Here is a 27,078-nt window from a genome sequence, read left to right as displayed (position 1 = left end):
ATATGGTGAGACCCCGTCTCTACTAAAATACAAAAATTAGCTGGGCGTGGTGGCGGGCACTTGTAGTCCCAACTACTCGGGAGACTGAGGCAGGAGAATCACTTGAACCTGGGAGCGGAGGTTTCAGTGAGCCGAGGTCACGCCACTGCACTCCAGCCTGGGCGTCAGAGTGAGACTCCGTCTCAAAAAATTAAAAAAAAGGCATTCTGGACATTAACATTGTTTTTCATATTGTTAAAGTAAAACTTGAAATCTAACAGTTAAACTGTTTCAAAAAGTCTTTAAGTGTTTTATCTTTTTTCATTTAAAATTGACCTATAGCAGTGTTTATTCAGTTTAAAAATCAGAGCCTGGTTGCCTTCTTTGGTCTGTTTTTTTTAGATTGGAAAATGTTCAGTATCCCTACCAACTCTACATTGCTCCTTCCACCAGCAGTACAGAACGACCAAGTCCAAATGGTCCTGACAGACCTTTTCAGTGTCCAACCTGCGGGGTGCGATTCACCCGTATTCAGAACCTAAAGCAGCACATGCTCATCCACTCAGGTAATGTCAACTTCCCTGTTGTTGCATAAGTGAACACTCTAAAACATTTTATTTTGCAGTCCCAGTTAAAATAGAAAACAGGGGCATCTGAGTTTAAAAAAAAACTCTGGGAAGTCAAATGAAAACAGATTAGCTAAGGTTTATTGCTGAAATGATGCAATGTCAGAAAGCTGTTTGCCATGGGTGTTAAGTATTCTGATTAAAAGAACATAAGGTGATATGGAGTGAGTACTTTGTAAATAAAAAGACATATTAGGTGTGCACATAGAGGTGAGATAGAGAATCACAAACACAGATGGTAAAGCAAATAGGGTTAAAAGGGTGTGTATGGGTGTTCTTTGTACTGTTCTTCTTATAACGTCTCTGTAAGTTTGAAATTATTCCCAAATAAAAGTGTGTTTAAAAATGTAATATTTTCTTGCAATTTACTTTCAATTCTACAGTCCTAAATCTCTGTGTGCCCTGATGAGTCAGCTTTGTAGTTCGTATTTTTTTTAAACGTAAGAGAGATTTTGGATAAATGTATAGAAGGGATTTGAAACTTTAGTTCAGTAATCACATGAAGGCAACAGGATTCTTGTGAGTAAAACACTGACCTCTGATGAGTAAGAGATCTTTGCTGCTGTTTTCAGCTGCGTGAGTTACTATCTCACTTTCCCCTTCTGTAGATAGGTCTTACAGTCCCTGTCCTAGCACCAATTCTCTGTGACTTTGTTCAATCCGTAGATTGTGTTTTGAAAGGTTTGAAAATTTTTTCCCTAAAACACTGTGATAATGAATTTGAAGAGACTATTAATACACTTTATAACTCATTTATTTCTATCAATATTACATCATATTACCCAAAAAAACCCATTATATCAAATGATGGTTCTGTCATGCTTATTACATTCAGAGATGTTAAAATTGTTTTCTTCTCCTCGTTTCTCTGTGAGACAGGGAACAGAGAGTAGGTACTGATGATTTTCATATCTGTTCAATGTAAACCTCTAATGAAATGAAATAATACGTGCTGTTACATGGAGATTTGCGTTCTGTCTACATACTGTAGTTAAATTGTGTTTTGAAGTTAGTAAAATAGATGATTTAGAAAAGTGTTCAAAAATCAGCTTCAGTAGACATTACCTAGTTTGCCTCCCCACTGCCTTTTTTTCTTTTCCTTTTTAAGCACTTGTGACTTTTCACATATTCTGCACATTTTCTGAGATACTGAATTAGAATATGTTTTTGCTGGTAATTCTTGTCTTTTCAGATGATCTGTTGCTACAGAAATATAGTTCAGAAATTTGGAGGGTTTATGACTTTTCAGAAGTTTTTGTTTTTAGATATTTTGTTTTGCTTTATTTACAGGAATTAAACCATTTCAGTGTGACCGCTGTGGGAAAAAGTTCACCAGGGCTTACTCGCTAAAGATGCATCGCCTAAAGCATGAAGGTAAACGCTGTTTCCGGTGCCAGATATGTAGTGCCACTTTCACTTCCTTCGGGGAATATAAACACCACATGAGGGTTTCCCGGCACATTATCCGCAAGCCTCGGATTTACGAGTGCAAAACATGTGGCGCCATGTTCACCAACTCTGGAAATTTAATCGTGCACCTGAGGAGTCTGAACCATGAAGCATCAGAGCTAGCAAACTACTTCCAGAGCAGGTGAGGTGCACAGCGAAAACCCAACCAGGAAAACTGCCTTCTAAACTCTCTTTTCCTGCTTTCAGGGCAGCCTTCTGTGTTTTTACATCAGGTTGCCAGCTAGTCAGTCACATTTGTTACAGATTCCCACTGTTCATACTCTAATCTCCTTATCTGATAAAATTTTGCTGAGTCTTCTACGTATATAAAATTATAAACATTTTATAGTTGGTATTAAAAATATTTTCCTGCAGAAGTAGACTACTTGTCCTCTTGAGATATTTTTTAAATAATACAAGGTTTAAGTAATACTGTAATGGACCTTAAATAGATCTTACTGGAAATTTTACCATGTGAGATGATACTTAGTGATACTGGATTACTTCAGACTCTGGATGTTAATAAAATTCTTTACCACTTCTCTCTATTTAAAAATATTCTATATAAAGGAATAGCCACTGGCCAGTAAGAAAAATTTCAAAAGCAACTATAATGGGTGTGATGGTTTAGATCATGAAGTCATTCCTATTTTCATTCAGTTTAGAGCTTTATTCTTTTAATATTAATTTATAATAGAATTATCTTTCTGATTTATAGGGCATCCAAGGAAATCAGGTTCTAGTTCTAGCTCTGCCACTAACTGCTGTTGATTAAAACATGTCACTTTACAGATGAAAAAGCTTGAAACTTAGAGAAAGATAAAATGTAAGCTTTAAACGATGGTTTCTAAGGCCTCCTCTAGATATAAAACTGTTGTTTTAAATTGTTTATAAGAATTGTACTTCTGTAGGAATCCTTAGTTTCTCATAAAATGAAATTTTTACAAATCTTTACTTTTTTTTTTTTTTTTTTTTTTTTTTTTTTTGAGACCGAGTCTCACTGTCAACCAGGCTGGAATGCAGTGGCACGATTTCGGCTTACTGCAACCTCAGCCTCCTGAGTAGCTGGGATTACAGGTGTCCACCACTACACCCAGCTAATATTTGTATTTTTAGTAGAGATGGGGTTTCACCATGTTGGCCAGTCTGATCTCGAACCCCTGACCTCAAGTGATCCGCCTGCTTCGGCCTCCCAGAGTGCTGTGGGATTATAGGCGTGAGCCACCACGCCCAGCCCAAATCTTTACGTTTTAAATCACCCTTATTTTTAAAAACTTTTTATTTTTTAATTGAATAGATGGGGTCTCGCAGTGTTGCCCAGGCTGAAGTGCAGTGGCTATTCATAGACACAGTCATAGTGCACTGCAGCCTTGAACCCCTGAGGTCAAGCACTTCTCCTGCTGGGGCTACAAGTGTGGGCACCACCCCTGACTTAAAACCTTATTTGTGAACAAATTCCAAATTATTCCTGCATAGATTTTGTTTTTCCCTTCAAACCAGACATTCATTTTGTTTAATGCAGTCATCTCTCATTCTGAATGTGTGGTTGCCATATCACCAAACCTTAGGTTACACATATCATATTAAACATAATTTGTTCAGGACTAAAATAGTGTTCCTGTTAACTACTCATGTTATCTTTATCTTCCCTGTACAGAGTCCTGTATTCTCCATTCTTCTCTAACACCTGAAGACTTTTTAGAAAATGCAACATAGGGCATTCTAAATTGCTTTGCAGTTGAACAGATTTTAACTTTTTATTAATACTGAACAATGAAATTATAAAATAACCTTATCAAGTCTAATTACATATATTATTGACAATTCTGGTATAATGAAATTTTTAGTTCAGTAATAAAGATTTAAATAAAGCCTCTAAGATAAGACTTATTTCACATACTTAGTTTCAATTACCAAAAAATGCTTATAAGTAGAAAATTTAGGAAATACAGAAAAGTATGAAGAAGAAATTTAAAATCTTTTCTGATTTCATCACTTTAGGAAATTAGCCACTGTTTTAGTATATTTTACTGTCCATGTTTCCTGTGGGGACCAATAATTACTTTTTGAGGATTAACACGTAACCAGTCTCAAAGCATTCATTTCCAAATTATTAGTATTTTCATATACCAAATGTAATAGCAGGATACACATAAATTACTTTCTACATTTCCCAACTTTATAGTAGATTACGTATCAGGTCATTTGTGCATAAGGACTTAGTTTCTTAACTAACCTGTGTCAAGTTTAGTAATACAAAGCTAGGTTTATATATCTCTTACTCAATGTATAATCAAGAAAAGTTAAGCATTACAGTTACTCAGATGATCTTTGTTTAAGTGAGCATGCTACATTTGTTTTCTATATAGAAACTCCTCCACATAGAACAAGAAAGGCTGTTAAGGTGTCCAGAGTTATAATGAAAGTGATAATTAACCTGATGTATTGGTGGTAGGGAAGATTGATACATTTTGGTTTTAATGGATGTTTTGGTTTATATTTAGGAAAGTTTATAAGTTGAAAGTTCCTGAGTTTTAATCTTCACTGAACAATTAGTGAAATGAGTCCCAATTTTGTTGTATAAATCAGAGCTTTTTACTATTGCTTATCTATTACTGGTTTGAAAATTAATTCCATATTTCATCCTTTGCCTCTTATCTAGTGATTTCCTAGTACCGGACTACTTAAACCAGGAACAAGAAGAGACCCTTGTTCAATATGATCTTGGAGAGCACGGTTTTGAAAGCAGCTCCTCTGTTCAAATGCCTGTAATTTCACAGGTCTCCTCAACCCAGAATTGTGAAAGCACTTTTCCCTTGGGGTCTCTTGGTGGGCTGGCAGAAAAAGAGGAAGAAGTGCCAGAGCAGCCAAAGACCAGTGCTTGTGCTGAGGCAACCAGAGATGACCCCCCAAAATCAGAGCTGTCTTCTATAACTATTGAGTAATTTTGTGATTTGGCTTCAGTTTTGTTTTTTGGAAAGTGCCTGTGCTCGGTCTTGTACATTTAAATTTAATTTAATTTTTTAAACAAAAAAAGCCGGGTGGGAGGGAGGGGGAGATTGGGAAAGAATTTCCCTTTTTACTTTCTGAGCCCTGAAACTGATTTTATTTTTCATAACTGGGAGAGTGCTTCTGTAAGTACACAATAACATGATGTTGAAACAGAAACCATGAGACTTAGGGAGAACTGGTTGACTTAAAACATATACCAGTTCCTTCTTCCATTGTTAAAAGTAGGCTAACAACAGATCATTAGCTAGAGAGGAAAATCAGATGATTATTGACCTTCTTGAGATAAGAGGGTACACGAGAAACTAATTACTAAACAGCCTGACAAATGGCCTGAGTAGATACTTACTGCTGTACACAAGATGTTGTATAATATTTTGTAAAGCCTGTTGTTTTTGGAAGTATTTATGATAAGCTTTCTTAAAAATTATTAGGGTAAATACTTCTGAAATCTGGCATACTTATTTTTAAGCTTTGTCATTTCTGTTATGATTTTTCATGGTGGAATTTTGGTACTGAGATGGGCATTCTCTGTACCTCTGTAGTACCACTCCAAAGGCAAAGAACCGTGATTGACAACAGTAAAGCTGTGGATGAAATGACCAGGAACGGAGAATGAAGTATGTAAATCCCAGCTTCATAGGAACTCTTCTCATATTGCTTTTCTGATTAAAATTGCTGTTTACCTGGTCTCCGAATGTTAATACCTGACTGTGTCATTGCCCGGATCAGTTTTCCCCCTGCCCCATCAATATGTTCTCTTCATATATTGGCGTGCTGCCATGTAAAGTAGAAATATTGGAGATATTCTATATTTTATATATAGGTCTATGTATTGTTGGGGATGTTTTCATTGTGCTCTTTTGGACATAATAATTCTCTGTTGAGGCTACATTCTTTTTTTTTTTTTTTTTTTTTTTTTTTAAAGAGAATGGCATCTCACTCTGTTGCCCAAGCTGGAGTATAGTGGCTAAGTCATAGCTCATTGCAGCTTCAAACTCCTGGGCTCAGGCCATTCTCCTGCCTCAGCCTCTTGAGTATCTAGGATTACAGGCACGCTCCACCACACCTGGTTAACTTCATTTTTATTTTTTGTAGAGATGAGGTCTCACTATGGTGCCCAGGCTGGTCTTGAACTCCTAGGCCAAGTGATCCTCCTCTTTCGGCCTCCCAGACTGCTGGGATCACTGCACCGGCCAAGGCTGCATTCTTAACCCAACTAGATTGTTTACTGAATCCCATATGACAGTGATACATTGTCCTTACATATTTTTAGATATTGCAGAGTTATTAAAAACAGTTACTATAGTTTTTACGCAACGTAGGCAACAATGAAAAGATGATGAGTATAGACTAAGATTTTCATCTATGACATAAATCTGGGAGAAAAAAATTAAGACTAATGAGAAACTGAAAACCTTAAACTAATGAATATTACATTTCTGCTGCTAAAAATATGAAACTTTCTGGTCTGTAGTTGAAATTTATATGATCCTCTAGACTTGGGTATACTTTTCATCTGGTGCCATTAAAGCATCTCTAATATTGATCCTAAATATTTGTAAGTCCATGAGCAGTGAACTTTGGAATAAGGTTCTGTGTAGATACCCCAAGTTTAATAATTATGAGAGCACCTGATTTGATAGAAAATAGTTCTTTAGTCAAAACACAAGATCTGAGTTTTGTTCAGGTGCTAGACCATACTAAATGTATATATTTTTAATTATAGTGATTTGTTTTTTTAGATTGGCTAATTCTGTAATAATTTTTTCCCCAAAAACATGAAGAAAGGAAAAGTAAATTCCTTAGAACTGTTTTAGGTTAAGATTCTCTGTGTCTGCCCATATTCTGCAGTCCTTAACCTGTTTTCAACTCTTTACCTCACTCATGAACTTGTTTTTACCCATTTGCTCCAAACAAACATAGATGTGTTCCCTTCAGGAGAATCAGCATATACAGGTTATGATAGGCTCCCACCATTTATGCTTCTTCACTGATGATAGGGTTGCATTACTTTCTGCAGCAGACTATAATACTTCATATAGTACTGCTGTGTCTCAACTGGAGAGGTCAGGAATTTTAATGTCACATTGTGGTCTTTGAAAACTGTTATGCCTAGCAATAAATCTCAAAATTAATTTTAAAATCTGTATTGACAAGAATAGGTAAAATTATGACCAGGAATCATTGTTACCCTTAGTTCCAAGAGGTTTTTTGTTTTTGAAAGAGCAAGAGGAAAGAAAAAAGAAGGAAAGAAATAAAAATAAAGAAGAGAAATGTATAAGAATGGTTTGCAGATTTATTGGTTAAAAGTGTTTTTTAGCACATCCCCAACCCTGAAAACTTCACATTGAGAGAGCCAAGCACAATTTTGGTAGCTCTAAGATATTCTGACTGTGTTCTCAGAATGAGGGATTACTCATCACTGGGTATTCCTTCCCAAGTAGAAACTTTAGATTTTCACTGGTAATACAAATTGCCAAGTTTTATGGGAAATCTGAATATACTGTGAAAATGCAAATCTGGTTAGTTGTCTGTCTGCTGCCCAGATCTTATCAATACCAGTAACTAACCAGTATTTAACATAAAATGATACAAAGGCCTTTTGCTGTTTCAGTGAGGGTACATTTTTCTTGATATATGTACTTTAAGGATACTGGATCTGTTTTAGGAAACAGATTTGCAAGGGATAATTGTATATATAGAAGTATTTAGATTTATTTCAAATTAATCTTAGGGATGCCTAGATGCATAATTTTTACCAGGACATACTGAAAATATTGCAAAGAGATAGCCAGTTATATTATCCCATTCATTAGAAATTACCAGTATAACTAAACAAATATTCCAGTTTAGAGTACTTAAACGTAGCTATCTTTCTTAAGGCCAGGAAGGTGACTTTGTGGTATCTAAAGGGCTTAAATTTCAGAATGCAGAATAAATTGCCTTTTTAAAACCAAGCATTTTATACAAGAAAAGCTTTTATTTTCAGTTTTTTAACTACCAAATAGGTGTGATGTACTTTAGAAGTAAAGATGTTCACCCATAATAATGGATGTTAAAGCTCCTGCAGTTGCTCTTTTCACGTTTAAAGGGTATATTCTAATAGTGGAAGCATCAAGCATGTCAGTGATTTCATCTAATTCTGAAATAAAGGGATTCATATTGGTCTTTATTTTTTGGCATTTTAAGTTTTATATAAATGGATGCAGATGGAGATTATCACCCACAAATATATTTAAATTGATTTTTGTTAATTTGAATTTCAAGTAATCTTTTTATTTCAAGTAATTAGTTATGCGTTTAGTTACATTGCCAGTTTTTTTTTGTATCAATTTCAGTAAGACAAAATATACTAAAAGGTTTAAATAGCCTCATTCAATCTTACATTTTGACCTTTCAGCAATCATTCTGGCTTACAGTAATTAGGCCCCCTGTTATGACACATGCCCTTTGGTCTTAATAACTAGCAAAAAAAAAAAAAAAAAAAAAAAAACTTTCGTCTTGTTAAAATACTTTACCAAATGAAATAGACTAGTCCATACATCTAATGTCCATAATTATTGGTAACTCAGTTACCTTCTAACTAATAGGCTGGTTCAGGAGACTCTTCCAGTTTATTAATGGTTCCCTTGGGAGCCTTTGGAAGCTGTATTAAATCTTTCAGTCTTTTATTATTTTATTCTCTTAATCTAAATAGAGGCCAGTTATCTATTTTATCAGCTTTTACTCTTGAAGATTCTCAGATTATGTTTTAGTCCCTTTTAGCTTTAATAGTTCTTGAAAAATATATTACTGTATAATGTAGTGGCAATTCTGTAACACACAGAGAATTATTCTTATTACTTGAATGAATAATCCTAAAATTTTAATATTGTAGCTGAAGTTTGAGATTTGTGGAATTGATGAACAAAAGAATTAGAAACTTTCATATGGTACTTTGTTTCACTCATCTGCAAAGTATGAAGTTGAAATTCTGAAATATACATCCAAGTGAATGCGAATTAAAAATTTTCTAAATATTAATACTAATTGGGAAAAAAAAAACTAGTGTGAAGTTTACCGTTAGAAGAAACAGACCCAAAGTTGCCAAAACTATTTAATGTAGTTTTCACTGTAAGTTATTGATGTAAGATGCTTTATAATATATTTAGATTTTGAAAGTTATTGAGAGATGAATGTATAAAAGCTAAGTTTTCTTCTCTGAAGCAGTGAAACAAAATTGGGGTAACAAGGAAGCTCTATTGTGGCAAACATGTCTATGAGGAATATTAAAACTAAGCATACTCCCACAGGCTTTAAACTCCAATCACAAACATTTAAATTAAGTCGTTCCTTATTTTGCCTATACCCATTTTTATCTTTCAGTGTCGTTTTTGCTTGACAGTATGGTGACAGTATTTTTATTTGGAAAGTCCTCAGCACGATGAATTTTAGCCAAAAGCAATAATGGTTCAGATTAAACAATAAAGTGGAATTGATTCAATCCCAGGCTCAACTAAGAACAGTCACTCTCTGGATGTTTCATTTTAGACGATAGATAAGTTGAGATGTTGTAATACTTATGGGGGGTTAAGCCTATGTCAGTTATGGGATGAAGACTTGTAGTACCAGTACCATCAGTAGTCACACTTTAACTTTTTACTAAACTAATACAGTTAGACATTTCCACTCTATCGTGATTATATTTTTATGATGGGAAAATAAAAACAGTTCCATGTTTTTATAAATAGTCTCTGCAAAGATTTCAGATGTTATTGGTATCTCGGTTTGGCAGTATCTGAAAAATTGAGATTGCCTTTAAAGTGTTTGTGCTACTTTTACTTAAGTAAACCCCCACTGTATAAGACCCAGGCCGGTTTCAACTAATACCAAGGTTTCTATGTGCATAATAGTTTACAAAGAACTTAAGAGTAAAGACTATGGATTAAAAACAAAAATTTTTTTTAACTTTAAAATTATTAGTTTTTGTTCAAAGTACCTGGTTTATAAAGTCAAATTCTTTTATTGTTTCCTTTCTCTTTTAAATTGACTGATTTTGCTGATGAAGCTTAAAGTCCCAGGCACAGTTGTGATGATATACTGATAAAATTGGTGCCTAGTTGTTTGAGGAGCTCGTGTCATGACTTTTATTAAATTGCCCTTGTTTTCCCAAATGCCAATCTAGCCGTATTTAGATTTCATTATTCAATAAAACAGATTAAAAATCATCCCATAAATGAATGTTGAGGTTACCAAAGTACATCACCTGCTGAGGAAGGATAAATCCTCCTGCTTTAAGGGAGCCCCGTCGTCTCTCCTCTTAATACACGTTTCCCTTGGTATTAGTGGAAGCTGTGTTCTAGATGGGAAGCCTTTCCTGCAGTTCTTAGAAACACCTGCTTTCTAAAGAGAGCCTTTTCTAGGATTAGGTTATGTGTGTTTTCTCTAGGAGATTTTTTGTTTCAGTTACCAATTTAATTTTCAAGTTGACAGATGCTGTGTAAAGTCTCTCATACTGAGAGTAGTCCATTAAATTGTTGAAAGTTGCACTGCTTTTCATCTTCCAGGTACCTGAAATGAATGACATCAGGTATTTGGAAGGAGTAAGATCATAAACTGTATTCATTTTCTTCCTTGTACGAAGTGATGACTTCTAATGCTTATATCTCAAGGTATTTTTTTAAAAAGCAACAGTCCCTAATAGAGTAAAATTTGGTTTTGGTCCAAGTTCCCAATAATATATTTAATGTTTCTGTTGTTACTGGTGCCTCCTGTTGCATCAGATAGAGATTGCCTGCCTCTTTGTAGGGCACCCTTATGGCACCTTATGTCCAACTTGGAGGATAGTATATGGCTTCTTTGTGCCTCTACTATCTTTTCAAAAGCCATTTTATAAAAATCCTAGGTAGCCTATTTTAATATTTAAATATATATATTTGTGAAAGAACTTTTAGAAGACTTTTTTTTTTTTTACTTTAAAATTCCTGTATTTCCATTTTTAAGAGTAAATTTAATCTCCAGGATTTAGAAGTGTCTTTCCAGAGAAGCATAATGAGAAAGTCAGATTGAGGTAATAGACCAGAATTAAGTGATAGAAATAACTGTTGTTTGGTTAAAGGACACAGATTTGAAGGAAAAAAAATTTTGATGTAACAATTTTTTAAATAAAATTTTGTTTTTGTTCTGTAATGTCATATTTGCTGCTACAGTAGCTCAATATTTTACAGGGCTAACATAAATCTGGCTTCATTTAAAAACTGGAGTACTTCCTAGTGCAGCCAGCCTAGGCAGAAACTGTACACCATGGTCTTCCAGACGGGTGACTGATGGCTTTGTGTAGCTGATGCATGCTTTAACATTTGCCTGTAGCCCGGCAGCAAGGAAGTCGGGGGTGGGGGGCTTTTTTACCCTGCCAGTTATAGCATTAGGATTCTTTCTGGGCACTGGCATTTTGTGAAACTCTCAAGGGAAGGTGATGCAGGGGAGAAAATGTGAATTAAATTACATAGATGGGTGTTTTTATGTTTTCTACCCGTTTCCTAGAATTAGTACAACTCTTAACTGTGCCAGTCCCCAGTTCACCAGCTTTGTATCCAGTCGTCATCTCATTCAAGTATGGCTTTACTTGGTGACACTGGCCATAGCTAAGTTACTTGGCATGTTTGACTTTTGACAATAACAAAAATGGTTTTGGATTTTTATTTCCAAAAAATGTATACAATGTCAGAACTTCACATTTTATATACTAGTATCTGGCTATTAGTATATTACAGGAACCATAGTTCTTGGTGACTACATATATATATATATATATATATATTTTTGTGACCTTTTTTGTAAACTAAGTGCCGTTTCAACGTTACAATCATTTTTAGAGTTATTGTAATCAATGTGAATATCATGTTTTTTCAAATCTGTTCTGAGCCTATAGTGTTTGCTTTGTGAACATAAGTGTATTGTATATATTCTGTATAGTTATATTGTACTGAAATTAGCTTGTTTGATATAAGGAAAATATGTATTGAGTACCTTTTTGCTAGCCTGATTGTTTAATCTTTTTAAAAAAGGTTTAAACTTTTTTTAAAAAAAAATCTTTAAACTGGCCTTTATTACATGGTCACACATAAAGTTGCAGTTATGAAAGGGATGGGCAGGGAAAAACTAGTTTTGAGTGTCTTTAGATAGAAACATGAGACTAAGGTTTGATTTTGTTTTTGTTTTCTCATTAAAATATCTTATGCTTTATGGAATAAAACTCCCTGCTGTTGTTATTTATTGTTTGCTGGGCGGTGGTGTTGGCTGAGGTCATGTGAGTGAGAAAAGGCATCAGAGTAATTCATTACTTAAATAATTATCTACTTAGAGTGCACAGAATAGAGAGGGTTACATTAGACAGCACATGTCAATTTTTGGTGAAGTAGAGCTTAAGTGCAAAGATCTCACAAACACCATACCCCAGCTTGGAAGGAGAGTATAAAGGCAGCTAGTTAGTTAGAGGCAGTCATCCAATCCTAGAGCTGTTGAATCAGGTTCTTGTATAAAGCTGGGTACTCATGGGTGGGTTGCATCTTTCAAAGTTGCTCTGATTCTTTATAAAGTCATATTTTATTGACTAGAGACCAACTGGTGCCATTTCAATGATATCTTACAACCAGGAAGTAAAAAGCAGGTACCTAGCAGGGGAAAAGAGCTCATTACATAGGTAATGAATCTATGAGATCCTGAGGAAGGAAAAGTTTTCTAACTTTAGATTCATTGGTGTGGATTTTGACAATACTGGTCTTTAGGATGACAGTAACAGGCAAATAAAATTATTTTATTGACCTCAGGCTACCTGGATCATTTTAGAATTAAGTTCAGAGAGGAAGAGGGTAAATTTTAAGAAGCATACTCTTTCATTCCAGTGTGTTGAGCATTTTTAACAATTTACCAAATCATTCAAAGTCAGAAAATGTTGGGTTCTTAGTAGCCTTGACCACAGATGATGTATATAAGTTCAGAATGAAGAATTCAAAACAGATACATCCCTGCCAGCCATGGTGGCCCACACCTGTAATCCCAGCACTTTGGGAGGCTGAGGGAGGAGGATCACTTGAGCCCAGGAGTTCAAGACCAGCCTGGACAACATAGGGAGACGTTGTCTCTACCAAAAAAAAGAAAAAGCTGGGCCTGGTGACACGCACCTGTAGTCCCAGCTACTCAAGAGGCTGAGGTGGGAGAATTGCTTGAACCTGGAAGGTCAAGACCTGCAGTGAGCTGAGATTGCACCACTGCACTCCAGCCTGGGTGACAGAGTGAGAACCTGTCAGTTGGCTTTGCATACTTGCATATAAATTATGTACCAGAAAGATTCCTTTCAGAGAATGATACTAAAGTAATGACCAAAGATGTGTATCTCCTCAACTGATTGATAGAGCAAAAAAAAAGTTTGGGCTTTTTCTCTTTTGAACAGGAATTTTGGTTCTAAGAACTAAACTGAGAAAGTTAAAATCTACAAACATACCAAAGGTTTAAAGGGGGAGAACTTGCAATTTTTCCCGTGACTAACATTTCTGGCTGCCTTTGGCTGGAAGTCATTTAGTGAGTGTCTCATTTAGCAGAGATCCTGAAGGTTAGACTCAGTACCCCACACGCACCCCTAGTAAAGGGCCAGCTCAGATGACTTGGCCTTCGATGATTGACATCTAGAGACCCTCTGTTGACAAAGTTGCCTTAGGACATAACAAGAAAATATTACACCAAATAAATGTTCTGTAGCCCGTTTTAAATTGGGGCTCAGACAGAAATGCTCTCTTTGACAGTTCAACAATAGTACATATAGTAGGACCTGTGTACATAACTCATCCAGGAACAGAATTCTTTGTTGAGTGCAAATGACCTACAAAATTAGTAAACAATCCTTTTCTGTTCTTTTTTGTTTGAGAAGGAGTCTCGCTGTTGCCCAGGCTGGAGTGCAGTGGTGTGATCTCAGCTCACTGCAACCTCCACCTCCCGGGTTCAAGCAGTTCTCCTGCCTCAGCCTCCCGAGTAGCTGGGACTACAGGCACGTGCCACCACACCCGGCTACTTTTTGTATTTTTAGTAGAGATGGAGACTATCCTGGCTAACATGGTGAAACACCATCTCCTAACCTCATGATCCACCCACCTCAGCCTCCCAAAGTGCTGGGACTACAGGCATGAGCCACTGCGCCCAGGCTTAACAATCCTTTTCATTTTGTTTTACAGTTTATAAAATGCTAGCACTTTTTAGCTATTTGATCTTCAGAAACCCAGTAAGATAAACAGGAAAAGTACTAACAGATGTGTGATCCACGTAAATGGTGCCCTTCCTGCCCGTTACAGGGAGAAAGATCCACTGAGAATCGGGCCGTGAACAGGGCTGGAGTCTCAGAGGTATTGACTTGGTGGAGTCTCTGTGGACTCTTCTGTCTCCCAAACACAGTTCCTGGAAGAACAGGAATTGGGGTTCGTTTGTGCACTGGCACTTCGTGAAACCTTTGAGGGAGGGTTATTCTGGAGGGAAATGTGAATTCTCCAGGTGGCTGTGTCTAAATTATCTTAAAGGAGAGTCATTGTAACTTTTTCTTACAGTGTGAAAAGAATTGCTCGTGACCATTTTCTAAAGATGTGCACTGGTCGATTTTTTCTCATGTGCTCTTATCTATTTAATACCTCCACAGGGTTATCCTTCCCACCCCTGTTGATAACATTTTCCATTATTCATCCCTGCTGCTACCAGCTTAATTCGAGCCTGTGTTGTTTCTGGCCTAATAACAGCACCAGCCTCCTTGCTGCCATTCCCTCCCTTCGACTGGGCTTCCTTCCAGTCCATCCTTGGCATTGCTACTGCAGTCATCTTTCTAATCAGGCCACTGCCCTGCCGAAAGCTCCCGCCCCCTGCTCCCCCGGAACCAGCCCCTCAGTCCTCACACTCCCCTTCTACCTACCTCGGTTTGAGGTTGACTCACTCCTGTAGATTCCCACAGCAGATTTTGTTTGCCTTTACCAAACCACTTCTCAGCCACATAGCCTTGCAAAATCTACCTCAGAGGAGTTGTGAGAATCGAGTGAGTTATATGTAAAATGCTTAGAACCATGCCTTGTATATTGTGACCACTTCAGAAGCCTCGTCTGTTATTACAAGACTCTGGCATCACACTCGTGTGTCTCCCTCACCTGACCACATTCTTGAGGTCAGGGAATATGCCTTCTATTTGTGTGTCCTCTGTAGTACCTGGTACAGAGAACTCAAAAACTGTCGAAGGAATGATTAAATGTTGCCAAGAAGTGGTCATAAGCTCCATGTACGACAGTGCTTAGGGGTACTTACCTGGGAACTTTAGGACAGAATACCTAGAATTATTTTCATCAGACTGCCTGATGATTAGCCTCAACTCTCACTTCAGCAAATGTCTCAGAGTCTCACTCGTTTTTAAATGAGGGTCTGAAATAGGCTGTAGGAGTTATGAATTAATACTAACTTTAATCCTCAGAACAGCTGCTATCAGCCCGGCTAGAATTTCCCCAAACTCTTCTTTAGGACACTGGCATCTGCCGTTTTTCTCCCCTTCACCTGGTTTCCTCATCCATTAAGCTCATATTAAGTATCACTTCTTAAGGAAGCTTTCCCAGAGCCTTTCCTGCTAGGTTGAGACTTTGTATTATGTTCACATAACATCCTGCGCTTCTATTACTATGGTAACTGACTAAAAACAGCTGGACTAAACCCCATTACATTAAGTTCCACTAGGACAGTGACCGTATCTGTTTGTTGTACCGGGGGGTCCCCAGGCCCAAGGTTGTTTGAATGAATGAAGTCTCTGCCGTTAAGGAGCTTACGGAAGTAAGCAGAAGCAAAGAAGAATTACAGAAATACAACTGATAGAAATAACTGATTGCCGTGAGAGAAACACCAAAAAGTATACTTTGGAAATTTGAAGAAGTGGGAGACCTGGCTGGAGGGGTGAGGGAAGGTAGCATGGCAGAGTCGCCACTTGAGCTGGGTCTTCTTGGGAAGAGATGTAGGATTTGTACAGACAAGTGACGGAGAAGGAGATGATTCCGGGAAGCAATATGCAGCCTCAGAGGTTGAGGGAACAGAAGGAGTGTAGCTTGCTGAGCCTTGCAGGATCCCTGAAGGGGAAGAGTGGAAGAAAACCTTATAAACTAGACTAGCACCAGGTCAGAGAAGGCCTGAAGAACTGCAGCTATATTTGGTAGGAAATCGAGAATCATCTCACATTTTCGAGCACAGAAATATCAGAGCCTTCTCTAGAAATACTAAAAGCAGATTAAAAGGATGCATACGGACTTAAATGAGACCCCTGAGTTACAACAGAACTTCGGGTAAGAACCCAGAAGAAGGGGATGGGAGTGGGGCTGGAGAGGAAGGGGTGTGTGTTCGTGACATCGGGCCTGAAGGAGACACGGTAGGTGGGGAGAGGCGGGCCTGATCTTCACTCCAGGTGTCATCTCTGCACAGTAGAGAACAGCTGCTGTATTCTAAGCTGTAGCGACACCAAGTACGTGGCCTCCTTAAATGCTGAGGCAGCCTCCCTTTTTTGTTGTTGGTTTTTTTGAGAGGGAACTGTCCGAGAGAAAAATGGAGCAAGAATTAGGCCAAGTTCAAGAGTTGGGCTTCAGAATTAGGCTAAAAGAGAGATTCCCTGCACCGCTAATCCCAGCACTTTGGGAGGCTGAGGTGGGTGGATCACCTGAGGTCAGGAGTTTGAGACCAGCCTGGCGAACGTGGTAAAACCCCAACTCTACTAAAAGTACAAAAAATTAGCTGGGCGTGGTGGCGGGCGCCTGTAATCCCACCTACTGGGGAGGCTGAGGCAGGAGAATCGCATGAACCCAGGTGGCGGAGGTTCCAGTGAGCCGAGATTGTGCCACTGCACCGCCCAGCCTGGGCAACAGAGCGAGACCCCATCTCAAAAAAAAAAAAAAAAAGTGTGAAGCTACTGGAAATGGGTCTACAGGAACGCAAGTCTGGTAATCAGGTTACAGTTAAACACCCCAAGTACGATATGAGCCTCAATATACTTCCTCCCTCCCTTGGGCATTCTCGGGAATGAAGGAGCACCAATTATGAACTGTTCACAGAGAAGTCCAGCCCTTCACGGCTCGGGGTGCTCCTTGGTGCCCCCGTACCGGAAGTGGTGCGTGCCAGCTCTGCAGGACTTCAGCAACCCCCACCCCAAGTCTTCATCCGCTTCCCTAGGCCTTAATATGAACATAGCTGGTTAGCATTATTTAACCTTGCAGAAGAAAAGCTTTATAGATGTGAAGGCTTCCAGGTACATTAAATAAGAAGAAATCCGAGTTCTGGCAGAGGTGGTCTGAGGAGCATCTCTATACCCATGAGAAGGGAGCAAAGAGAGGACTTGGTTCCCCATAGTAGTGACCATGTTCCCAAACTCCCTTGGCCTCCCATAAACCTGCTCCAACCTAGGAATGTGCCAGGGACTCCTGTGTGGCTCCAGCCCTTCCCACTCTCCAAGGTCACAGAAGTGAGGCTTGCTCCATGTGTGCAGAGATGGACCATTTTGGTCAAGCGTTCAGGAAACGCTTGTGGGACTTTTAAGTGTCTGCCAGCCTCTCCAAGACACAGTGAGTTCCCCACTGTATGCCCAAAACACCCGGGGTGAGGGTCAGGGCACAGGAAGGCAGCCCAGCCAGCCCCTGGAACGCCACCTTCACAGCAATGTCCAAATCTGAGGCCTCCAGGCCTGATGTTTCTACTCATGGGAGCACAGGTGTTCGACATCTATGCTTCACCAAGACGCACCGTAAACCGTGTGGGCAGGGGCTTGTGGAGAGAGGTGGGCTGCCCAAAGCTGCCTTCTGAACCACACATCCGTCCTGCCCTGCTGCCCAGCTGGCCCCGCTGAAACGCAGTGTGCGTTCCCTGCTGCCCTCACCGCAGTGAGTCCCAGGGCGGACACTGAACCAGGCCCAAATCATCTTTCTTTACTGAACCCAAACTTACAAAATATTATTTTAAAAACTAAATCAGGCTGGGAATAGTGGCTCACGCCTGTAATCCCAGCACTTTGGGAGGCCAAGGCGGGTGGATCACCTGAAGTCAGGAGTTTGAGACCAGCCTGGCCAACATGGCAAAACCCTATCTCTAATAAAAATACAAAAATTAGCCAGGCATGGTGGCAGGCGCCTGTGATCCCAGCTACTCGAGAGGCTGAGGTGAGAGAATCACTTGAACTGGGGAGGCGGAGGTTGCAGTGAGCCGAGATCACGCCATTGCACTCCAGCCTGGGCAACAGAGCGAGACTCCATCTCAAAAAAGAAAAAAAAATTAAATGCCTTTTGTTTAAAATAAATACCCAACAAAATAGTTCAAGCTGTTAACCACTCATTGGTTTTTCAGAAGCCTATGAATTAGAACAAAATGGAATTATATCTTCAGCTTGGGTCTTGCTGCATGTCCCCAGGCCCCAGTGAAAATCCTTGTTACTGATGATGCAGAAATATTTCTGTCCCCCCACACAGGTTCAGTTTGTGGGTCTTCTTTGGGACTGGAAAGTCTGGGCACAGGGTCCAGCCCCGCAGAATCTCTCTCCAGCCCTTCCCCCTCGAGGCTCCAGTCCGAGGCCCATCTCATCACCCTTGGCCTCTGTTCCCTTTGCTTAAGCTTCCCGCAAGGCCAAGCAGCCTTCAGCAGAATTGAACTGCTCAGGGAGGAAGACGAGGGTCACAGGCTGATCCTCCTGAATCAGGACAGAACGTGTTGTTCTAGTGCCCACGGCCAAGACCTCAAGGAAACATGTTCTCCCTCCAGTCCACACTGCCCCAGGAAGAGGAGTAAGAGGAAGCAGATGGTTTGGCCCCTTAGAGAGGGAAATGCCCAGGGGCTGCTGGGGGTGGCCAAGGAAAGAAAGGACTTAGGGAAGATTTTGAAATGCTGATGGAGCCGGGTTGGAGTCCTGTTAGCAAAAGTCTGTTTTGGCCTTTTCCACGTGTGCCTAAGCCAGTGAGTTTATGACCTGGCGAGAGAGGTCCTGGCTCCAGCACCGAGAGCCCCAGGTGGAGCATGCATTGGCTGCAGGAGGCTGTGCAGGTGGAGCATGCATTGGCTGCAGGAGGCTGTGCAGGTGGAGCCAGCAGCCCAGGTGCGCCCTTCTCTTCCCCTGCTGAGGAACCCTGAGCAGCAGCCTCTCCATCCGCATGGCCACAGCGTCCTCTCCCGTAACTGGGAACGACGGAACCCACTCCCGAGGACTGTGATGACGCTGAACTGAGAGGTGAAGTGAGAAGATGCATCCACGCCGCCAGAGGCCCTGACACTTCTTTGACATACAGATTGGAGCAGTCACTCTTCCAGGGCCTCTCCAGCTCTCACATCCAGCACAGGGGACAGGAAGAGGCCGCTTAGCATCCCACTTTGCAAGGTCGGGGGCACAAAGACGGGGTGGAGGCACAGTGGGGTCCCAGGTTGGACAGGCCTGTCCGTGCTCCCACATTAGGACAGATTAAAATGCCTCGTGGGCATTTGACGTAGGTCACCGTGTATTTCAGGTTCTTTCCAACCGTGAGGTTCCAGTTCTGAAAGGATGTCCCTCAGGCAGCTGCTTTCCCGGGAAACAGGAACTCCACTGAGCCTTGGAGGATCACAAAGGTCCTCACACACACCCCAGAAGGCCCCAGACAGACGCACCTTTCCTGTGCTCAGCTCAGGCTGGTCGGCTAGACCCCATGACCTGACCGTGCCAGGAATGTGACCTGTCTGCCCGCCCAGACGTGCCCAGGACCTCGTTTCCCAAGTGCCTGCCTCGCCTGGGGGCCCGATGCCCCAGCCTACACCGGGTGCCCTTTCCCCAGGCACAGATGGCTGATTTGTTGAATTAATGAGCGGCTTCTTCTCTCATCCTTTCCCTTGGCCCATTCAAGTAAGTTTGTTACTCATTCTTTTGCAACAGAGTCACATGTTTCAAACAGATATCATTTTTTCCCTAGTTTATGCCTATACATTTCTTCTGTCCTATTTGTCTTCATTGGGATTTGGATGGGAATTGGATTATGAGCTGCAGAGGTGTCAGATACCCGGTGTATTCTGGGAGCTGTTCTTCGAATGTCCTTCTGCGTGGAGACCGAGATCTTCTCCACCCTTCCTGGGTGGGCCTGGCCCCTCGACCCCCTCCCTCACACTGTGTCCTCAGAGCTCTGTGGAAAAAGCACACAGGCTGAGGATGGAAGAATTTCCCTGTTCAGCTCTTTCCCTATTGAGTTAAACGAGACCATATGAAGTTCCAGAGGGTCTGGCGCAGAGGCTGGGTTATTCTTGGTCCAGGGGTGTGGGCAGGGGAAACAGTGATAACCTCCAAGGTGAAAGCAGCGCGTGGGGGAGGGAGCCTGCAGCCAAGGCAAGGGCAAGGGAAAGCTAAGTTCTCATCCCAGGAAAACACACACATCCCTCCCGCTGGAAGGTGCTGAGTCTATGGAATAGACAGACAGTGGAGCTGAGTCCCACCCACGCCCGCAACCAGCTCTGGACCGTGACTTTCTAGGAAACGATGGGAGTGAGTGGAAAGGGTAGAATGAACACATGGTCTCCAAGTTGCAGGCGCAGGACAGTGGAACTTGGGAGGATACATTTCTCTGGAGGAGAAAAGGAGAGAAATAGGAAGAGGATAGTCAAGGCCACTGCCATCCTAAGAGGATCTCTATCAAAATACAGTGTCCTCGCTGTAGGCATATCAGGTCCCAGAAGCAATTAGTGTCATACCCGCATCAGCTTGCAGGGCAGGGAACAGCCTGCGCGGGAAGGTGTCTTGGCTTATACTTGGTGGCCACAGGCTTATACTTGGTGGCCAGCCAAGCCCTGGAGTAGAGCCAGGCTAGCCCCTCTGCGGGCACCTCCTGGCTGTGGGTTGCACCTGTGCCCCCTACACCCCTGAAGGGATGCCCACCCTGACGACTTCGCCCATTGTCAATGCTGTGCTGGTCATCTCACGGGACAGCAGCTTGAACCGTCTTCTAGGCAGTCGCAAGATATGAAACCAGGGGAGAAATACTCCCATTCCTTCTTTGGGGTTTGGTCTCATCATTCTTAGTGGTGTTTGGGGCCTTTCCAAGTTCCGTTCCTGATTGTCACCTTGAGGAATGGCCCAGTGGCCTGGCCTGAGATAGCTGTTGTCCTCACCTCCTTCAACCAACATTCTACTCCCTTCCCTGTCCCCATCAACCATCCTCACTGAGCAAACTGAGGTGGCATCATGGTGGCATCATGGCTAATGAAAATCGTCGTCTGTCTGGCTGAGTGGACTCCAGGAGCCCCAGAAGCGATGCCATCGAGGGTGGCAGTGCAGATGGAAGAGAAGGGCATGCACAGCCCAGAGCAAACCCCTAGGCTGGAAGATGGGTCTTCTGGCAGAAACAGCTCCCAGCCTGAAGGTCTCTGCAAGGTTTGACAGGATTCCCAAAAGAAAGAGGACTCATTGGAGGACAACTCCCAAAAGCTGATCCACACATATTTGCTGCTGAGACAGTTTCAAGTGTTTGCACAAAAATTAAAGCATTTAAAATACTTTTTTTTTCTGAGACAGGGTCTCACTGTTTGCCCAGGCTGGAGTGCAGGAGTGGCGCAATCTCAGCTCCCTGCAGCCTCAGCCTCCTGAGTTCAGGTGATTCTCCCACCTCAGTCTCGCAAGTGGCTGGGATTACGGGCGCCCGCCACCGTGCCTGGCTAATTTTTTGCATTTTTACCAGACAGGTAAAAATGTCTATGTTGCCCAGGCCTGGTCTCGAACTTCTAGACTCAATCCACCTGCCTCGGCCTCCCAGAGTGCTGGTATTACAGGCATGAGGCACCACGCCTTGGCAATCCAAGACTGTCTTTTATAACAAAAGTATGACCTACCTGCAGTTAGCATGTTAGACTCTCCTTTCTTTATGAAATGCTGGTGACAGTATGTTACTGATATATAGTACACAGTGTGGATGTGTATGATAGAGCACAGTGCTGATATGTATATGATGGATAGATGTATACATGTGTGATCTATATGAATATGATAGAGCACAGTGCTGATATGTATATGGATAGATGTATACATGTATGATATATACGGATATGATAGAGCAGTGCTGATATGTATATGATGGATAGATGTATACATGTATGATATATATGGATATGATAGAGCATAGTGCTGGCTCTGGAACCAGATCACTGACATCCAATGCCATATTTCCTGAGTGTGGGGCCTTTGGACAGGTTATTCAGATTTTTGGTGCCTTGGTATTCTATCTCTAAAGTGGGAAAGACCATGGGGCTGCTGTGAGGTTGAAATGAAATACGACTCAGAAATCCCTTAGAGCACTCGGGAGGCGATCTTCATAAACGCTGGATGTGCTGGACCGTGTTTCTCCTTTCAGCTCCCTGCTCTGAGAAATTCAAGTATCTGAGAATCACTAGCTGAAGATCCAATTTTCCTCACCTGTGATTGCAGGTGAGCAACACACACAAATACACACATGCACGCACACGCACACACGCACACCACACACACACATGCACATACACTATGCACACACACATCCCAACGTGCGGTTGCAGGTGGGCAACACATGCACGCATGCACACACACACCACACACACACATGCATGCACATACATGCGTGCACACACGCGCCCATACACACATACATGCACACACATACACACACACGCCTCAAACCTGCAAAACTGATGAAAAGTGAAAAGCAATGTTTGGTCACAGGTACCTGACTTTGGGTCTGTAGCCCCTCAAGTGCTCCTGGGGAGGGAGAGGGCATCTGGTGTAGCAGCCAGGTCATATTCTTGTGGCACATTCTAATCTGTCTATTCCAGGACTGCACAATCCCCAACACACACACACACACGCGCACACACGCACACACACGCACACACCCCTCTGCCCCCAGAATACCTGTGTACATGTGTATGGACAGACATACCCACGTGTGGTAAATGGCCCTGCACAGTTGTCTCTGGGGCCAGTTGTGTCTCACGGGATAAAGTTCCACTTAGAGACAGCACCCACCTCGACCCACAGGTCACCACTCTGTCCTCCTCAATCTCAAAAGCCATCTTTAGAGCCTGCCCTGAGAATGTGTCCTCCAGGCCCCAAGGCCAGAGAGCCAGCAGGTCCTGGCTACAGACTGGAGGTGGGGGCATTAAAGGGGCGAACGGCTGGCCAGGAAAGGCTTCAGGCTGTGGGCCTCTTCGATGCTCACCCTGAGCCAGGCACCGATTTCACTACCTGAAAGGTGACTGGAAGCAGCAGGAAGCAGCCGCCGAAAACAGACGGCCCCAGCCACCCCGCCCCACCCGTGAGCACCCACGCCCCGGAACGGCGCAACATCGCCACCGTGTGGCCGTCGGCCTGAACAACAGCTGCTCAGCCTCTGGGGTCCGTAGCTCTAGGTCTCTGGAGACCTCCAAACTGGGCCCAGGATTTTAAACCTTTCCTTTTCCATAAAGTCCTTCCTAATCCAAATTTCACTGTGATTCCTGCAGACTCTAGGTCTGAGTAGGACTCGCCATGGCTGCAATAAGCAGGACTCGGGTTAAACTTTCATTAAATTTACATGGTTATGATTCGTAGCTAAAACAATGGCAATACAAGGTAGTTTAGGAGGATCAGAGAGTTGGATCATCTTGAGATCTCAGCAATGCAAACAGCTAGTCAGTAGAGGAAAGCCTCTGCGGTGCTGCACTGAGCTTGTGGGAGCGCAGCAGCAGCCCTGCACTCTTCCCCTGTGAGGCCAGCCTGCTGTGCAGGGGACCTGTGCACGGGGGGGCCCTCAGCCTGGCCCTCCCACCTCCTCCTCTAACCCTTCAGACCTCAGCTGTGGCCTTCGCCTGGGTGAAGGAAAGGCTGGTCAGCACAGACGTACGCAGGCCTGTGGCCCTTCCCAGCCGCTGCAGGTCTGGACTGCCATCCTCAGCAAGGAGGAATGGCTAAGGCCGGTTGGCATTCCCACCCCGTCAGCTCAGGCTCTTGGACCAGAGACTTCTGCCTTCATGAGAGCTATCAGCATGGGGCCTGAGTGATGTGTCTGGCCTCTGGCGAGTTAGGAAGTCTCAGCCTGATCTTCTGATCTCCAGCCAGAAGTAACACAGGATTTGGCCCCATAATCTTTTTAAAGGCATTGACACTTGATTGATTTTCCAGGAATCAAATGCTTCTCAACATTCAGGCAGGCTTCCAGGATCCCCCAAGGACCAAGGGTGTCCTGCAAACCACGGCTCTGGGCATCTGGTGAAGCATTTGGTGATGCTGCTGCTCCGTGGCACTTGGAATGGCATGACCCGCTGCTAAAATGGTGCTCTCCCACCTCACGGGAACGCTTCTTAGAGCACAGGCCACTGGCCCCACCCAGCGGGCCCCCCAGTATTCTGTTCAGGAGGTCTGGATGAAGCGTGAGACTCTGCACCTATGAGTCCCAAGAGATCTCCATGTTCCTGCCCAAGGACCTCCCAAGAGAAACACTGCCACAGACGACACGCCTTGTCCCACTCAGACCTCCCGCAGAGAGTCCTGGAAAGGGAGGGATGACCCTGAAGGCTAGCCATCTATGTTTTCACCTGCTCCCCGGCTGGGGATCTGACCTGGGGGAGTGAGTAGTCCAGAACACTGTCAAGCCACAATGGTGCTGAGGGTGGTGCAGTGGCACGGGCTGGGCTGGCCTCCCTGAATCCCACTGCATGGGTGACCACGTCTACACCCCGGCCAAGCCCCGGCTGCCCAAGCTCACGCACACTTAGGAACCAGACCACACACAGGCCTCGTGAAACCTCTCCATTTAACGTAGACCATTCCCTCAGCGCCTGCACTGGGCACTTCTGTCCGAAGCGATCAGGAGGGAATGACCACGTCAGGGCAGAAAAGGAATGACATTTACGACACACACAGGAGTCCTTCAGCATCATCCTCATTCCACTTCCCACGCCTTGGTAAGAACAGATGTTCTTTCCCTCCCCGGGGAGGAAAATCCGACAGATTCTCGCACAGGTTCCAGGCAACACTCCCTCCCTCAAAAAGGTAAAACACTCAGGCTAAAATGAAAGAGGCGCTGCAAACGCCACCTCCCCCGAGAAGCCTTGCACGTTGCTCCATTCAGACTATATTCCCTCCCTTTTGTTTCCATAATTCGTGGCAGGCAAAAAACCATTCATTGAACAAACACATATCCGCATGTTCTAGGACAGGCCTGAGCTGGGGACACAGTGGTGAGCCAAGGCTACCTTCTGCCCTCCTGACACCAGCCATGTCATTTCTCTCCCCAGGTCCTCTTCCCTGCCCAAAGCTCACGTGGCGCATCAGCACACAAGAAGCCCTCAAATGTTCCCCCAAAAGCTCCCTAACCCATCCCCAGATTGTTGACATTGTCCCTTCAGGCCACCAAGCAAGAAGAGAGGGAATATTTTAAATTAATAAGAAAATCAAGGGAGGCTGGGGGTGGAGGCTCAGCACGAGCCCAAAGCGGGAGATGACTTGAGCCCAGGAGTTCGAGACCAGCCTGGGAAACAGTGAGACCCTGTCACTACAAAAAAAAAAAAAAAATACAAAACTTAGCCGGGTGTGATGGTGGGCACCTCTAGTCCCAGCTGCTCAGGAGGCTGAGGCAGGAGGATAGCTTGAGCCCAGGAGACTAAGGCTGCAATGAACTGTGATCATGTCACTGCATTCCAGCCTGGGTGACAGAGCAAGACCCTGACTCAAAAAAAAAAAAGAAAAAGAAAAAATCAAGGGGGATGGCACAGGGGGTGTGGGTGCCCTTGAGCCAGGCAGCACCTTCCTCCAAGGCCTTGGGACCCAAATGTTCAGCCTTCACTGGACAGCCAGCCAGGTATTCATGCACAGCCTCACATCTGTCCCTGTGAGTGTGTGCGCTCACACGACCACCTCCCCACCAAACACGAAGCCACGCTTCCGCCCATCTTCCTCTGACAAAACTCCTCTCTCTCCTAGGTTGGACCCGGGCCTGGGTGCCCGTGCACCCCCTCTCCACCATCCCCACACGTTCGTCTCCCCGCCTTGCCACCCGTATTTCCCTCCTACCAGGGCACCAGGCCCCTGGTCTTGGAAGCTACAGATCAGAGCAAAACCAGCCCCTTGCTGGCCTAGAGAAAGCAACGGCACTGTGGGCCCCACCCAGCCTGCCTCCGGGTCGGTGCTGAGGGGAATGTAAGTCTAATTTCTTGCAAATCGAGTAGGAAAAAGGAGGAAGGAGGGCGCGACTCCAGTAGCAAAAGAAACTTATCTAAAAAGAAATAAAATGTTTTACTCATTTACACAAATACACACACTGAAGTCCACCCTGGGAGCTGGTAAAACAATTTCAATCTCAGACCCGTCTGTTTTCCAGGGTCCTCCGAGCCTGGCCTTCCTGAAGGGCATGGCCCAAGGGCCCCACAGCCCAGATCCGGCAGCCCCACCACCTTCACTGAGGAGGCCCCGAAGCTCCGTTCCCGCTGCTCCTTAGAGACAGGGGAGGCAGATATGCAGAAACGCGCCTCGGCCCAGCTTGGGGCTGGCGGGGGAGGCTGTGTCTTCAAACCTTTGCCCCCAGTTGGGTCAGTCGAACCACCAGGGTCCTCCCCTTCCACCTCCCAGCTCCACTTTGGAGGCTGAGGAAGCCAGACGTTTTCTAGGCAGATTTGGAGCCCTGGAGATGCAGTTCACAGTGTATGTTCTGGGGGCGCTGGTGCAGTCAGCAGTCCAGTCTCCAGCCTGCAGGCATGCACACTGGGGTGGACGGTGGGTGGCCCCGCAGGTGTACACATTTGGGTGGCCCCAGCCCCTATACCCCAGTTTTCTCTTTGATCCAGTCCCGAAACAGAGGGAGCCTTGTGTACACGCCTGGCTTGTTCCTCTGAGCGCAGCCGTCTCCCCAGCTCACCACACCGGCCTGGAATATCCGCCCATCCGCCTCCACGCTGGACAGGGGTCCCCCGGAATCACCCTGGGCGGAGACAAGTCCTGCCGTGAGTCCCCAGTCCCGCCTCTCCCGGGGCCCACTTGCCG

General features: G+C 43.5%; 2 protein-coding genes across 14 annotated transcripts in view; one reads left to right on the top strand and one right to left on the bottom strand.

The window, feature by feature from the left end:
- The window catches only part of ZBTB44 (zinc finger and BTB domain containing 44), a 95,983-nt gene extending 83,683 nt beyond the window's left edge, over positions 1 to 12,300 (top strand). For 4 of the 13 annotated variants that reach the window (XM_055273773.1, XM_063635665.1, XM_063635664.1 and 1 more), the window contains 3 exons: positions 382 to 545; positions 1,896 to 2,196; positions 4,717 to 12,300. In XM_055273773.1, coding sequence (XP_055129748.1) covers positions 382 to 545; positions 1,896 to 2,196; positions 4,717 to 4,999 — 748 coding nt within the window. In that variant the 3' untranslated portion in view covers positions 5,000 to 12,300. Of the gene's footprint in view, positions 1 to 381; positions 546 to 1,895; positions 2,197 to 2,772; positions 2,881 to 4,716 lie in introns of all 13 variants that reach the window. The other 9 variants (XM_063635666.1, XM_055273777.2, XR_010119903.1 and 6 more) reach the window with 8 other exon arrangements.
- Positions 12,301 to 26,315: 14,015 nt separating this feature from the next.
- ST14 (ST14 transmembrane serine protease matriptase) overlaps positions 26,316 to 27,078 on the bottom strand; it is a 48,368-nt gene continuing 47,605 nt past the window's right edge. The window contains exon 19 of the mRNA XM_055273742.2: positions 26,316 to 27,016. Within this exon, the coding sequence (XP_055129717.1) occupies positions 26,855 to 27,016 (162 nt within the window). The 3' untranslated portion in view covers positions 26,316 to 26,854. The remainder of the gene's footprint in view (positions 27,017 to 27,078) is intronic.

Source organism: Symphalangus syndactylus, chromosome 3 (genome assembly GCF_028878055.3).
Source record: "Symphalangus syndactylus isolate Jambi chromosome 3, NHGRI_mSymSyn1-v2.1_pri, whole genome shotgun sequence".
In the NCBI taxonomy this organism is placed as follows: Eukaryota; Metazoa; Chordata; class Mammalia; order Primates; family Hylobatidae; genus Symphalangus; species Symphalangus syndactylus.
The sequence above is the reverse complement of the archived record's forward strand: the minus strand, read 5'-3'. Positions and strand labels throughout refer to the sequence as shown.